The sequence below is a fragment of the Polistes fuscatus genome, unplaced genomic scaffold (genome assembly GCF_010416935.1).
Source record: "Polistes fuscatus isolate 324 unplaced genomic scaffold, CU_Pfus_HIC Scaffold27, whole genome shotgun sequence".
NCBI classification, from domain to species: domain Eukaryota; kingdom Metazoa; phylum Arthropoda; class Insecta; order Hymenoptera; family Vespidae; genus Polistes; species Polistes fuscatus.
The window spans coordinates 2,076,783-2,091,108 of record NW_025113104.1 but is presented as its reverse complement, the minus strand read 5'-3'; the positions used below and the strand labels follow the sequence as shown (position 1 = coordinate 2,091,108).

General features: G+C 40.4%; 1 protein-coding gene and 1 long non-coding RNA gene across 3 annotated transcripts in view; one reads left to right on the top strand and one right to left on the bottom strand.

Moving 5' to 3' along the window:
- LOC122518969 (homeobox protein homothorax) overlaps nucleotides 1-14,326 on the top strand; it is a 331,031-nt gene that overhangs the window by 24,322 nt on the left and 292,383 nt on the right. For both annotated transcript variants that reach the window (XM_043638105.1, XM_043638104.1), the window contains exons 5-6: nucleotides 7,998-8,048; nucleotides 13,035-13,226. In XM_043638105.1, coding sequence (XP_043494040.1) covers nucleotides 7,998-8,048; nucleotides 13,035-13,226 — 243 coding nt within the window. The remainder of the gene's footprint in view (nucleotides 1-7,997; nucleotides 8,049-13,034; nucleotides 13,227-14,326) is intronic.
- Nucleotides 12,312-12,571, bottom strand: LOC122518970. Its single transcript, XR_006304216.1, has 2 exons — nucleotides 12,495-12,571; nucleotides 12,312-12,362 (listed from the first exon to the last, which is right to left on the bottom strand). It is a non-coding gene; the product is annotated as an uncharacterized LOC122518970 (long non-coding RNA).

Here is a 14,326-nt window from a genome sequence, read left to right as displayed (position 1 = left end):
CACCCACGTGTACGTGTTTTTCGACCGGATACGATATATATATATATATATATATATATAGAATTTATCTATAACATTGTTCAAAAGTTAGCTACGTTAACATATATGTAAATACACAAAACGCCGTTTACAATTTCTATACACACACACACACATGCACACGTATTCGTATTGGAATCGACGCGTGATCGGTACACGCAACAATACTCGATGAGGACACTCGAGATGACACCTCGTGGGCGTACAAAACGATGGCCCGGCTTTTTCCTCGACGTCGTAAAGGAAACGAGGGACGAAAAGATGGCAGAGTAACAGGAGGATAAGGTGGAGGAGGGGGATAAGGAATGGGATAAGGAGGAAGAGAGGGAGGAGGAGGAGGAAAATAAGAATAAGAAGCTTGGTCGTGGCTACGGAAGAGTGCAAAGCAAGCAACCTTTGCGTACTCCTCCTCCTCCTCCTCCTCCTTCCTTAGACCACGAGGAGAGGGACACATAGCAAAGAGAAGGCGAGCCCTTTCTCGCACACGCGCTTGAATAATATCCTCCATTAGCATAAGCGAGAAATGAGCCAATGAGATGCTAATTGCCGGTCTTGCGTTTGGAGAATAATTACTGCGGGCCACTTCGACTGGACGTAGTCTTTGCGAGCTTCTTTTCTCTTCTCTTTTCTTTTATTTTCCTCTCTTCTCGTCTATTACAAGTTTTATTTCCACTTGGAACTTATGTTGAATAAACAAATATCAAGATCTTTGAGATCGATCTATGTAATCTTCGATGATTTAGCTAATCATCCTTGCGTCATAGATTCGCGCGAGTTAATATTTTCTATGTGCCAGTAATATGATAATATATTCGTGATTTGATTATAAAATGAGATTTAGGAATACAATTTCGTTAATTTCAACAAAAAATAAATATGTAGATATTAATTGATAAGAACGAATACGTTCTCGCATTCGTGGAAGTAAGGATAGAAGATACACGCACACACATATATATATATATTTTTTTTGATCGACACATGCGACGCACGTGGACCGCAAGGATGAATGCCAGAAGAGAAGAAGCATCGGAGATCTAAATAAAAGCTCCACGAAAGTTAGCTCGTTCGCCGAGTTAACTGCTATGGAAGATCCATGTAACGGTACCCGAGGAACCAAGGATACTCGATGCCTCCTCCTCTTCCTTCCCCTAGCCCTCTCTTACTCTAGCAAGGATCAAGAACGAAACCTTTATCCGTTTCTTTTTCTTTTTCTTGTATGGTCGGGAAAAGAAACTCCCACGCGAATTAGAATTTGAAATCTTTTTTTTTTCTCTATTTTAGAATATAATAACTGGAAGATACGACGATAGGCTCGTTTAATTCGTTTGTATATCGAATTTTGTTGTTTTTAATCGATACGTGTACGGATCAAAAGCGAAATAAGATATTTTTGAATGATTTCGAGAAAGAATAAAAGAGGTTCGGAGTGTCCCGTTGAGGCTGAAAGAAATAGCGGGAGGGAAGGAGGAGGGAAAGAAAGAAAGAAAGAAAGAAAGAAAGAAAGAAGACGACGAAGGTATAGCGAATGTGTAAAGTATAATGTAACGGGTGGAGGGACTGACGAACGCAGAGTCGCCACTCCGGTGGTCCTTAGGGAATTCTTTGTGGACGAATGCAAGGATTCGCGCTGCTTCCTTTTCCTTTTCCTTCTCCTTTTATTTTCTTTTTCTCTCTTGGCATCTTTACAATCGGTCTTCCCAATATTTTTTCTATATTCCTAATATTTACCGTAATTTTAAACTATTGGAAGAAGGAAAAGAAAGGAAAGGAAAGGAAGGGAAAACCCCCTACGGAATCTATTTTAACAATCTTTTATGTAAATATTAGAACTCGTCGATAAGATAAAAATAATATTCATTCTATGGATTATAGTAATATTATAAATATGTATAATGATTTTTAATTGGTAATTGAAAAAAAAAAAGAACGAAAAGGAATAATATACATTAATTATTCGAATCATTAAAGCGAAATTCGAAAAACGAAATAAAAACGTGTAAGAAAAATTCTTTTTATGTAAGAGTATATATAAGTCTTCTGCGTGTAAGTTAATTACTTACCCATACCATAAACGATAGATTACAAATACACGCGTCGTCCGGTATTTATTGATACCGTTAGAAAATTGACAAGGCTACTATCGATCTGTAATAGAAAAAGGAACTTTAATAGGAATTTACCGGCGATCGGGGTTGTAGGAAAGAGAAAAAAAAGAAACGGAATAAAAAGATTAACTTTCCGATCGGAAGTAAAATAAATAATTGCCGACGTATATTTATATATATATATTTTTTGTATTAATTTAATTTCTTTTTTCTCTTTTTCATCATAACGTGTCAGGATCGTAGTCGTACTTGTTCCGCATCACTCTCTCCGTATACGTTGGTTTATAATCGTTCCCGAGCATGACATCGAGAAAAAAGAAAAGAACATCCTCGTAGCTCGTTGCGAGTTCATTTTTTCTTTTTCTATTTCTTCTTGTACTTCTTACTTTTTCTCTCTCTCTCTCTCTTGCTCTTTGCCTTTTTAAAAGTTGGCACACGGCGCTCGTTAAGACGTTTACGTCGCCAAAATATTCGTAAAAATGCAGCTGCAGTTAAATAGCAACGTCAGACACCTATGTACACGTAAATACATATACGTATACGTATATATATTTGCGTCTTCGTTTTCTTGGTCTTTATGCACGCAGCTTTTATGATCCGACTACATACGAGAATTTTCTCTTGTATATTATTTTGTATTTTTTATTTTTATTTTTATTACATTTGGTATAATATTAGAGATACGTCACGTTAACTCATTATCGTTATTATTCATTATTTTTAATTGACGTTATATCATTAGAGATCGTATGCATTATGTATGCACATTTATTCTAATACACGTTCTTCTAATCGCAATTTTCGGTGAGAGAATATTTTGTAAAGCTCGTTTTGAAAAAGTACCTGGGTCTTTGAACGGATATAGATAAAGAAGGAAAGAGAGAGAGAGAGAGAAAGTAGGGAAGTGTTTGCCGGTGACAAGTATTCCGATGTTTAACAATATTTAAATATTGTCGCTTGAAGTGGCTGCGCATACCCGGTGCGTCGTAGATAAACCGTCCCTTGCTTGCACAGTGCTCTTGGGCTACCGTATATCGTTCCGCGGTGTATTCTACATCATCTCTACTTTACGTGTGTACACACAACCGTGAATCGTCTTATTCTCCAAAGAAAAATCTTTCTTACCAACTTGGACAACGACCAGATCTTTTTTCTCCCCCTCCACCTTCTTCGTCCTCGATGAATATACAGAGATTTATGTAATACGCAAAAAATACTATATTTTTTCCTTTTTTTTCTTTTTCTCAAAAAAATCTGAATTTGTTTGCACCTTCTACGAATGTATAGATTTAAACGATACTGCAAAACGTCATCAATAATTTTTTGTATTTGTGATCCGTAGCGATCGAGCATCCATATATTAAGTATTAGCATTAGCATTAATCGTATAAGAAAAAGTTAAGCACGGTTAGAGCGTAAAAACAAGTAGGTATCGAACACCTTCGGGGATAATTAACGAATAGCCGATGGCTAAAAAGTTAAGAACTCGGCGAAGATCTCTTTCTCTCTCTCTCTCGTCTTTACCGAGAATTAATTATGCGTATATGTAAAGAAATTTTTGCAGGATAGGCTCGTAGAGATAGATAGCATTATAGGAAGATTCTACTTCTTTCTTGGTTACTTTATTTGATTTATTTGTGTTTAATTTGGTCGATCGTTTTTAAAGACGTAAGTTGGGTTTTAATAGCAAACGGGTGCGATAATGAAGCAATCGGGTGTCGACCATCGCAAATTAGTGGCTTCGAAGAATACTTTCGCGGGGGGCGGGGTGGTGTCAGTGGTAGTTGTATGCCAGTGTGTTGGTCGGTAGTATGGAAAGAGCCAAGAGAGAAAGAAGATGCTCGTAAATCAGTGAACATCGATAAGGAGTCGTCCGCACGATGTCCCTCGTTAATAATTGATACAATTAACGGCCATTCATTAGAGACTCGCGATCTCTGTTACACACACACACACACACACATATGTATACACAACATACGTACTAAATATATATAGAGATATATAAATACTTATATAATATAGGCGTATACGTAAAATCGTTGGTAGGATAAGAATAAAGCGGGAAACGATTTACATCCACTCGACGTTTCGCGCGCTCGCTCGTTTTCCTTCCGATCGTAGAATCATTTCGGGTTGTGCCTTTTATTCGCGACAGTTAGTCGATATCGTCGACAGTTTTTCTTCTTCCCTCCTCGATGCGTTTCTCATTCTCGAACGAGTCCGAGTTCTACCAACAACGCTAATGACCTAAACGATCGCGCGAACTCGATGTTCTTTGGTTTACATTGTCTCTCTTTCTCCTTCTTCTAAACTCACCATTATTTCATTTTTTTTTTCTTCTTTTTTTTCCTTTTTTATTATCCAATTAGCGAGCACGTCGAGCTTTATCACGTCGTCTGATTTATCGGAATATTTTCTATGATTTATTCTCGCGACGAAGTGTATCGTTTTTATTTTTTGCGGAAGGGGAAATCCCGCAAATCAATGAAACGTATAGTAAACGTTGATTATTTCGTTTAAAGAGCGTTAGCCTTTTTTTTTACTTTTTCTATGAACGATTTATATTTGTCCATGTTTTTCCTAGAATATACAAAGGAAGTTTTAACGCGAAAATTCGTTCCAAACGTTGCACTAGACTGGCGTGCGACGTTAGAAAAGATTATTTGCAAATTTATGGGTGTATTCGATTTGTTAGGGAAATCAGCATGGGACTTTAAACGACACGTGGCATGACGATCGAATATTTTCTCGAATGGTATATATTATTATTGATCGAGTATTCAATTCTCATGTTTTTAAAGTGTATTATTAATTAACCGAGTATCGTGGTGTAGTCGAGAAAAAATTCCTATACGAAGAGGAAGAAGAGGGAAAAGAAAAAGGAGAAGGAGAAGGAGAAGAAGGAGGGGGTGAGAAGGATGGTTTAAAAAGAGATAGAGAAGAACGTTATGCGAAAGCTTCATAAAATCTCAATGCATATTTATAAACGCGTCGAAGAGGGCGTTATCGACACGAAATACTTAATTAATTGCTTAGCCTGTTGGCACTTGAAAAAGAAACTATTCTTTTTTAAGTACTCATACGTTACTTTTAATTTACTCGTCTTTGCGATTAGCTCGATACTAACAGTAATAAGATATTATTTATTAGATTTAGATAAAGATAAAAAGGAGAGAGAGAGAGAGAGAGAGAGAGAGAAAGTAAGAGAGGCAATAATTGTCTCGTAACGTCTTCATAAAATATAATTAAGAAAAAAAAGAAGAGAAGAAAAAGAAAGAAACGTTGAAATTAATTTGAATTTATTTCATCTTTCGCGAATAAATTGATACTTAAAGTAATCAGATATTTTTTAAATTAGTTTTAAACAAAGATAAAAGGAAAGAGAGAGAATAAAAGAGAAATTTAATTGTCTCGAAACATCTTCATAGAATATAATTAAAAAGAAGTATGAGAAAGGGGTGAAAAAAATGTAAACGAATTTTATCGACAAAGGGAAGATTGTTCGAAGGTGCGAAGAAAGAGTATCTTCTACCTATGGGTATGAAAACAAGAGATGAGAATAAAAGAGAGAGAAAGATAGACGGTCATTTACGCGCGTACGCGCGCCTAACACGTATCTCGCGCATGCATCGAATAGCAGCGAGCGAGTGCAGTGCAACGGGCGAGTGCAGCGAGCTTCACGCTGCGTTGCGTTTCACCGAGCGAGCGCAGTTAGACGGAAAGAAGAAGAAGAAGAAGAAGAAGAACGTCTTGCACTCGAAGAAGAAGAAGTAGAAGAAGAAGAAAAACGAGAGAAAGAGGGTACAATATACGTGTGCGTACGTATGTGTGTGTGTGTGTGTGGAGAGTAAGGAGGATAGAAAAGGAGAGAAAAGCGAGGGCGTCTTGCTTCCGCTGAGTCCTCCATGTCGGAGATGGCTTATAAATAACACCATCTCTGCGCTTCTTCTTCCTGCGTTTTGTCAGTTTTTCTTGGGCGTCCTCCTCTCCCTCCCCCTTCTCTTCCACCTTTTTCTTCTTCTTGTTGTTCGTTCTCCTCCCGGTGGTGCCGTTGCCGTTGCTGCTTATCCTCAGGCTCCTCTTCGTCTTCTTCGAGATTCTCGTCTGCGTGCAACGCAAGCCTAATTAATACCGCGCGATGAACGATCGTGGCAAAACCTTCCGAATGAGATCTTATATGAGAGAGAAAATGTATGTAGATACACGCGTTCGCTCACGAGAGAATTCGGTACGAGAGATGAGTGCCTTAACGTGTTCTCTCTCTCTCTCTCTCTCCCTCCCTCTTTTTCTTTGTATATGTGCGTGTAGTTGGATATAGAGAAGACATTGTGCGAGATGAGAGTTCGAGAATCGGTTACTTCTCGCACGATCTCGTTTAGAAAACCACCCGGGAGTTTCGTTAACCGATATCATCTCTTCTCTTTCTCTCCAATTTTTTTTCTCTCTCTTAATTTTATTTGTACCTTTTTTTTTCTTTCGCATATTCTGGCCGATGAAGAGTTCGGAGAGTGTCGAGATGGAGAGTAGGCTTTTTTTTGGGGTGGTTCGCCATTATCGTTATACGTATTAATATGTATGATAGTATATGTAAAGTATGTATACAAGAGAGAGAGAGAAGAGGCAAGGGGGAAGGGGAAGGGGGAAGGGGGATGGTAGTCACGTATAATTTTTGTACATTCTCATTAGTTAGACTCTACCGAATGGAAGATAGGATCGCGCGGTTGAAAATATCGATAGCTATGTCAGAGATTCTAATGAAATTCTGAAGTTTGAATATTCCGAAGGAACAGGCAGGAGCAACGATAAGTGCCGGCCGATTCGATGGAAGACTCTCGAACTTGGTGGCATATCGAACAAGACGACCAAGAAGGAAAATAAAATAAACAAGGGAAAAAAGAAGAAGTTCTCTCGCCCTATCCATGCCAAGCACTCATCGCGTATCTCTTTCTTTCTTTCTTTCTTTCTTTCTTTCCTTCCGCGCGTTATCGCCCGCGCGGAATCATAATGGGCCATAATTGCATAAATATAATGTTAATTAACAATTAAGATTGCCGCTTTGCCTAATTGAATCGGCGCTTCTGCGAGCTCGGAAGGGACATCGTTTTACGTACAGTATCTATAGTACTCTCTTTCTCCCTTATGGACACTCTTGTTTTATTCGAAGAGAAAGAGAGAAGGAAGGAACGAACCACGGTGGTGGTTCGAGCGGTACGGCGTCCTTGCGTATCGAAAAATTATGCGAATGGTCTTTCCGCGTATGCACTTTCGATAGCGCGTCGAATCGGAGCCGGAAGACCCCAAGACCGGATTACTTTCTTTTCTCCTTGCAAGTTTATTTTTCGCATCGGTTTGCATCGGATAATAAAAAACAAAATAAAAATCTACGAGGAAAAAGGAAGGGAAAGAGGAAGAAGATTTTTGGAAAGCTTTAGCATTGCTTTTTATTATCCTATTTCGTTGGAAAGAAGAATTAACGCGATAATATTATAAAGTTATTACGTCGTCGAGTAAATGGCCTTCTCTTGTTTCCAACATCTTCCAACATCTTCACCTCGTATAACGCGTTCGCCATTAATATTTTTCTCCTTCGAGTTGTAATTCCGTTTTTTCTTCTTTTTCTCGGTATCGCGACGAAATTCGCGTGGTGGAATTTAGCCAGGCAATTAGCGTATACGCGAGTATCTCTCGGTAATAATTAATTCGACGTATTTTAAATTCGCCTCCTTCGCGTATATATTGCAACGAATATGATACCGTGCGCTTTTTCAAAATAAACATATCCATGAAATGCATATCGATAAAATCATTCTTTTAATTGATCTTTTCTTCGTCTTTTTTTTTTTGCAGATGGTTCAAGCGATTCAAGTCCTTCGATTTCATCTCCTCGAACTCGAAAAGGTAAGTTACATCGTATTATAATAATATGATAATTTGACAATTGGAGCCTATAATTTTCTCGTCATTTTTTCCTATTTTTAATTAAATATATATATACCTCTATGCTTGGAATTTATTAAACTCGTTGGAACGAGCTCGCGAATGTATGCCCGCTACCTGTTACACTTTTTCTCTTTTTCTCGTGAAAGTCCTCCTTCTCCCGAAGACTATCTTAATCGAACGACGATCGATAAGTCGATAAACGTTCTTGGAAGACGTCCGGCGCATATCGAAAGCTTTTCGGCCTCGTAGATGCCTAAGCGCGCGCGTCCCGCGCTTTTTTTGTGCCAACATTTTATCATACGAAATAGCCGGACATCCATCGCATTTCCATCGAAATGGCAGCTGACGTGGCGGCCATTGGTTCTGCTCGAGAGGTGGCCCTCGCGCGCGCGTTCGCTCTTTTTCTTTCTCTCTCTCTCTCTCTCTCTCTTTCATATCTTCCTTTCTTTTTTCTCTTTCTAGTCTTCGACGCTCAGTTTCGCTCGATCGTGCAATTTTATAGCAATTTTATAGCAATTTTCTTCCATTCGACGTGATTACATTATTGCGAAGTATGATACACATCTATGCATGCATGCATGCGTGATAGCTGCCCAATCCTATGGCCAATCGACGGATGTCAATCGAATTTTACGTTACTCCCTTTTTCATTTTATCCAATACTCTTTTCTTTTATCGTTAAACAATATCACCTGTTTGCGCGTCGATCGGTTTCCCACAATTCCAATCGTCAAATCATAGAAACATTAGTTAATTCGCCTTAATTCGCCAATAAACCATAGAGCATTTTTTCTCGCGTACAAAATGGGCCCGTTTCTTCTGTCTGAAAAGTATAAAGAAACATTGAAAACAATTTGACGAGAAGGTGCGCGCGTGGCTTCGAGAGATATCGATAGGAGGATGGCAAAGGAAGATTGAAACGTTTGCGCTGCTAGCATAAGAGAAATTCGAAGCTGAGCGGATCTCTGAGCGAGGTTGAAGCGGAATGCAGCGAACGCGAGATGGAGAAGATTCCATAAATATCTGCGTCCAACGTAAAGAGAGAGAAAGAGAGAGAGAGAGAGAGAGAGAGAGAGAGAGAGAGAGAGGGAGGGCGTGAGGCTGGAAGAAAAGGAGTAGAAAGAGGAGACCAATCGGGATGAGAGCCATGGTAGCCCGCGGTGCTGAACCTCGTGCATTTAACATTTTCGAACCAATCGTGTATTAGCATAATTACGTTTTGCTGGAGCCCGGTGCGTGGAAGGAAGGGCCAGACGGGCCTCGCATATACACTGATCCCTCTCTCTCTCTCTCTGTCTCTCTCTTTTTTACTCTTTTACTCAGTTTTGTAGCGGAGTACTCGAGCACCTCGAGTCTTTCTCGTACCTCGTCTTTTCCAAAGCTCGGTATATTCTGCCTCCTTCTTTTCCATTTTTCGTCTCCCTCTCCCTTCTCCTCTTAAACTCTGGGCCAGCGGCGGGGACAGCCGGCATATATGCACACACCGTCACTGGTTAGAGAGCGGTAAATTTCTTATGGTGTATTATGGCGCGGAGTGCATACCAACGGGATTCGTACGGGTAGAAACGTGCTACGGGAAACTGGTTCCGAATCTATATACGAGGACACCTCTATTCTTCTTCTTCTTCTTATTCTTTTTCTTTTTCTTCTTTTTCTTTCTTTTATTCTTCTTCCTCTCTTCTAGAGATTATTTTATTTCAATGTAATTTATTCTATTATTCGGAGATTAGAATTCGTTAAATTCGTAGTAGTATTTCTGGAAAGTATTGCATCGACTCGGATTAGGATCATATGCAACAAAAATTGGAATATTTGATCGAGAATTCTCGATTTATGGAATGATTTTTCCGTAGTTTCCATTTTCGATTGGTAAGGAATAAGAAAATGTGGAGAAAAATTGTTGGAACACCCGGTATATAGGTAGCCTGTGCGTGCCGTAAGGGGTGGTCAGATTGTGAATCGGTCCGCAAGAGGGACCGAGACAGACACCCCGAAACCTTCATTACCTTTGGCTTCAAAGGAGCCCATTGTGCCGTAAATGGGGTTCCCTGCTTTCCTTTTTTTCCTTTTTTTTTTCTTTCCTTTCCTTTTTCTTTCTTCCTTTCTTTCTTTCTTTCTTTCTTTCTTTCTTTCTTTCTTCGTACGTACCCCGGATCTGTTCCATTCTTCGACGCGTTTGCCTTTTCGAGAGTCCAAGAAGAGAGTAAAAATGGCGGAGGAAGAGAAAAAAGAGTTTTTATCTCGTCCTTCGATTTTTACTTACGATTGTTTTTCCAACAATTTTTTTCGTCCACTTAATAAAAAAGAAAATTATTTTCACGCTTTCTTCTTTTTTTCATATTATTTTCTTCAACGGTTAGAAAAGAAAGGTGATGGTGGTGGAAATGTTCATTCGAGTCGAGATAAAATTCACTTTCCCTTTTCTTTCGTGTTAAATCGTTGCCGTGTACACAGCAGCAGCAGCGGCAGCGGCAGCAACAGCATCCCCTTTTCGTAGCTTCGGCCTTGTTAAATCGCCCATAAAATGAGAATAATCTCGAGTTACAGGCGACAGGATCGTCGTAGTCGTTTTCGAATATACTACTGCCATTGAAAGAGAGAGAGAGAGCTTTCTTTTTTTCTTCTTTCACGTGAACCAACCAACCAACCAACCAACCAACCAGGAGGTTTACTACACACGGTGTCGATATTTTATTATCAATTTGGAATGTTTGTATTATTTGTTGATGAAAATTTATTTCCCGATGGATAGGTTTGCGGTGAAATATGTTGTTTGATATTATCGTTGAAATCGTTCAGTTTATCTTTTGAAGATGGTTTTAGTTCTATACCAATGGGCATGTGAACCTTTCGCTTGTTCGATTTCTCTTCTTCTACTTCGAAGAAGAAGAAGAAGAAGAAGAAGAGGGATACGCTCGAATGCGAGTCGAGTGTTCCGTGTCGTCGGGGACCTCTTGGATCCTATGTCGAGCGGGGTGAGATCATGGTCTGCGGTGTAGGATAACGTCGTGACTCAAAGGGCCGATAGTTCGTAAGAAAAAAAAAATTCAAAGCAAGAGAGAGAAAGAAGAAGAAGAAAAAAAGACGTCATGCTTATGGGCATTCGTATCGTATGTTCCAGATCATAACCGCTCGCGTGGATCCTCGATGCAATAATATGACTTTCAGTTTGCTCACACCGCACGTTGTTTTAGAAAAAAGAAAAAAGAAATACCATATTTTTCCCGTTGATCGAATTAGAAGGGAGAAAGAAAGAGAGACTCCCCTTTGAGTTACTTTTCCGGTTGATGAGAGATGTATTTTTATTATTTCATTTAGTATGTAGTAATGATAATTACAATTGTACTCGTATGTACAATTTATTAGGGTAATATCGGAGAAATATATCGCAGGAAATTGAGAAAAATAAAAGACACGGGAAACATTTTCGTCCAATCTTGTTCGTAAGATTTTAAAAAGTAGTTCTCTCTTCTGTTATCGAGGTTTGCGACCGTGGAGAAAGAGAAAAAGATAGAATGGGTGGGTTGGGGTGTCGTCGGTCCAACGGGAAAATAAGAATCTCGAAGGATACTAGGATGTTCGGCGAAGCGTATCAAAATCTGAGCTCTCAACGCCGTCCCACCACCACCACCATCGTCATCACTGCAGCATGGATCTTTCAGAGATATCATACGAAAGGAAGAAGTCCGAAATGAAAGTAGTCAAAGTAAAAGGAAGAACAAAAATATGGCCAAAAATCCCTACAGATAAAAAAGAAAGAAAAAAGAAAAAGAACTTTGGACTCTCGTTCGATATCTCTCGTTGGATGGTTGGTTGGTTGGTCGGTCGGTCGGTCGGTCGGTCGGTTGGTCGGTTGGTTAACTCGATGGTCGTTGGGTCGAGTGTGCGTGAGCGTCCTGGCGAGGGAAGGCCGAGGAGTCCTTTCGGCGATCATCGAGCAGGAGCCAGGCCTCGTTTCTTTTCTTCGGTGAGCATTGTAGGCCGGTTGCTTCGACTCGACTCCCGGCGGATCAAATTCTAACCAGTTGGGCATTACAACCGCTGTCCTTCGAGCTCTTTCTCCTCTTCTCCTTCTCCTCTTCGTCGTCCTTCTCTCGATTCTCATCCTACGTCTTTCGAAGCCGCGTTAAAGAGAGTCTAGTCATCTCGTCGAAGGCATTGTGTTACCGTGTCGTCACGCTGCCATATTCCTTTTCATTCTTATTTTTATTCATCTTTTTATTCTTCCAAGAAAATTCTTCTACGGAGAGAAAAGACCGTCGAAGCTCGCACCTAACGAGAAAAAGTATAGAAAAATAAAATGAAGTACAGGTGTAAAAAATTAATCACGTTCCAATAGCTTTTTCATAGTAGGCTCGTTTTATTTTTTGGTAGAAAGATACGAGAAAATATCTATCCCATTACCTGTCCATTTTCTTTACATTCCCTCGCAAAAATATCCTCGGGTCAAAGTCGCTCTCGACCTTCCATTGGACGTTCCACACACGGAGCTTGTTCTTCTCTCTCTCCCTTATAGATAAATACCTAACGAGAGAGAAAGAAAGAGAGTAGCAGGAAAGATGGGGAGAAGGTTCCGTGGAAGAAGCTCCCTACCCTGGTCCCCCTTGATTTACATATAACAAGATAACGATTTTTATTTGCTCCTCCCTTATATAATACATTTTTTCTAAATCGAATGGGTAAAGGGGAGAGGAAAGAGAAGAAGAAGAAGAAGGAGGAGGAGGAGGATGGAGAGGTGGGTCCTATAGGTCCGTCGGTGCTCATTTGCATACATAACATTCCGGTCGAGTGGCCACTGGTCACCACCACTCTCCATCTCCTTCTCGGCATATCTATTTTTTCCTCTCTTCTATCGGTTAGAGAGCGTATAATAATAATAATAATAATAATAAAGGATGATTTTAGTCTCTGGCATTAGTCTAACATTAAAACGATTTGTTTCAGGTGCACGAGCTCTGCGACAATTTCTGCCATCGGTACATCAGCTGTCTGAAGGGTAAGATGCCGATCGACCTGGTGATCGACGACCGGGAGAGCTCGAAACCACCGGAAATGGGTAACGGGCTAGACGGAGGCGGTCCCAGGAGCACAGCCGACAGCACCAGCCACACGGACGGAGCTAGCACGCCCGACGTCGTGAGTACCTCACCATCGTCAACGTCTTACTATCCGCACGACGCGCTCACCCCCCACCACCACCATCACCACCATCACAATCACCACAATCACCATAATAATCACCACCACCATCACCAAAACCATCACCAAAACCATCACCACCACCACCACCACCACCACCAGAATAACAATAGCAATAGTAATAATTACGGTGGTATCGGGAGTACCGCGAGTACTAGCAGCACCCCTTCTTTGCAACTGAGCCAAAACCAAAGTCAAAGCCATCAGTCTGCGACTTCGCAGTCGAGCACGACAGCCAACCACAACAACAACAGTAGCAGTAACAATAACAATAACAATAACAACAACAGTAGTAGTAACAGTAACAGTAACAGTAACAGTAACAGTAACAGTAACAGTACCAATAACAATAACAATAACAACAACAGTCACAGTCACACGACCACCACCAATAATACCGCTATTACCCCAAGTAGCGCCGCCACAACTCCCAACTCCCTAAAGCGTACGCACCAACAGATGATGATGGCAGCCGCGGCGGCATCCGCGATGGCCACCTCGCCGCACGCAGCCGCATCCGCGCCCCCTGCGCACGCGCACGCCGCCCTCGCCGCCTACCACACCATCAGCTCGGCCGTATACCCGTGCTCGTAATTGGCCCTTTGGCCTAAGCGCCGAGTAGCACCGCGAGCAGCCCTTCTTACCTACTCTCTTCTTATTACATCTTATTCTTCATTATTCTATTCTTATTCTTATACTTACAATTAGTAATCTTTATCTCTATCTCTTTCTCTATCTCTTTCTCGCTCTCTCTCTGCAATTCATTTTTTTTATTTTCATCTTATCATTCGAACAAAATTTCCCGTTTTTTCTTCATTCGCGACGGTTTGCTGGACTGGCGCTACTTGTCGGATTTCTTAAATTCTATCTTTATCTTTCTCTACCTCTCTCTCTCTATTTCTGTCTGCTAATCTTCTCTTCAACCCTCTCTCTCTCTATCTCTCTCGATGTGTACATAATAATTGTAATTATTATTGTTATTTAGCGACGACTGGCTTCCTATAAAATCGATTTTTTCGAGATTCTTTGTTGCTTCA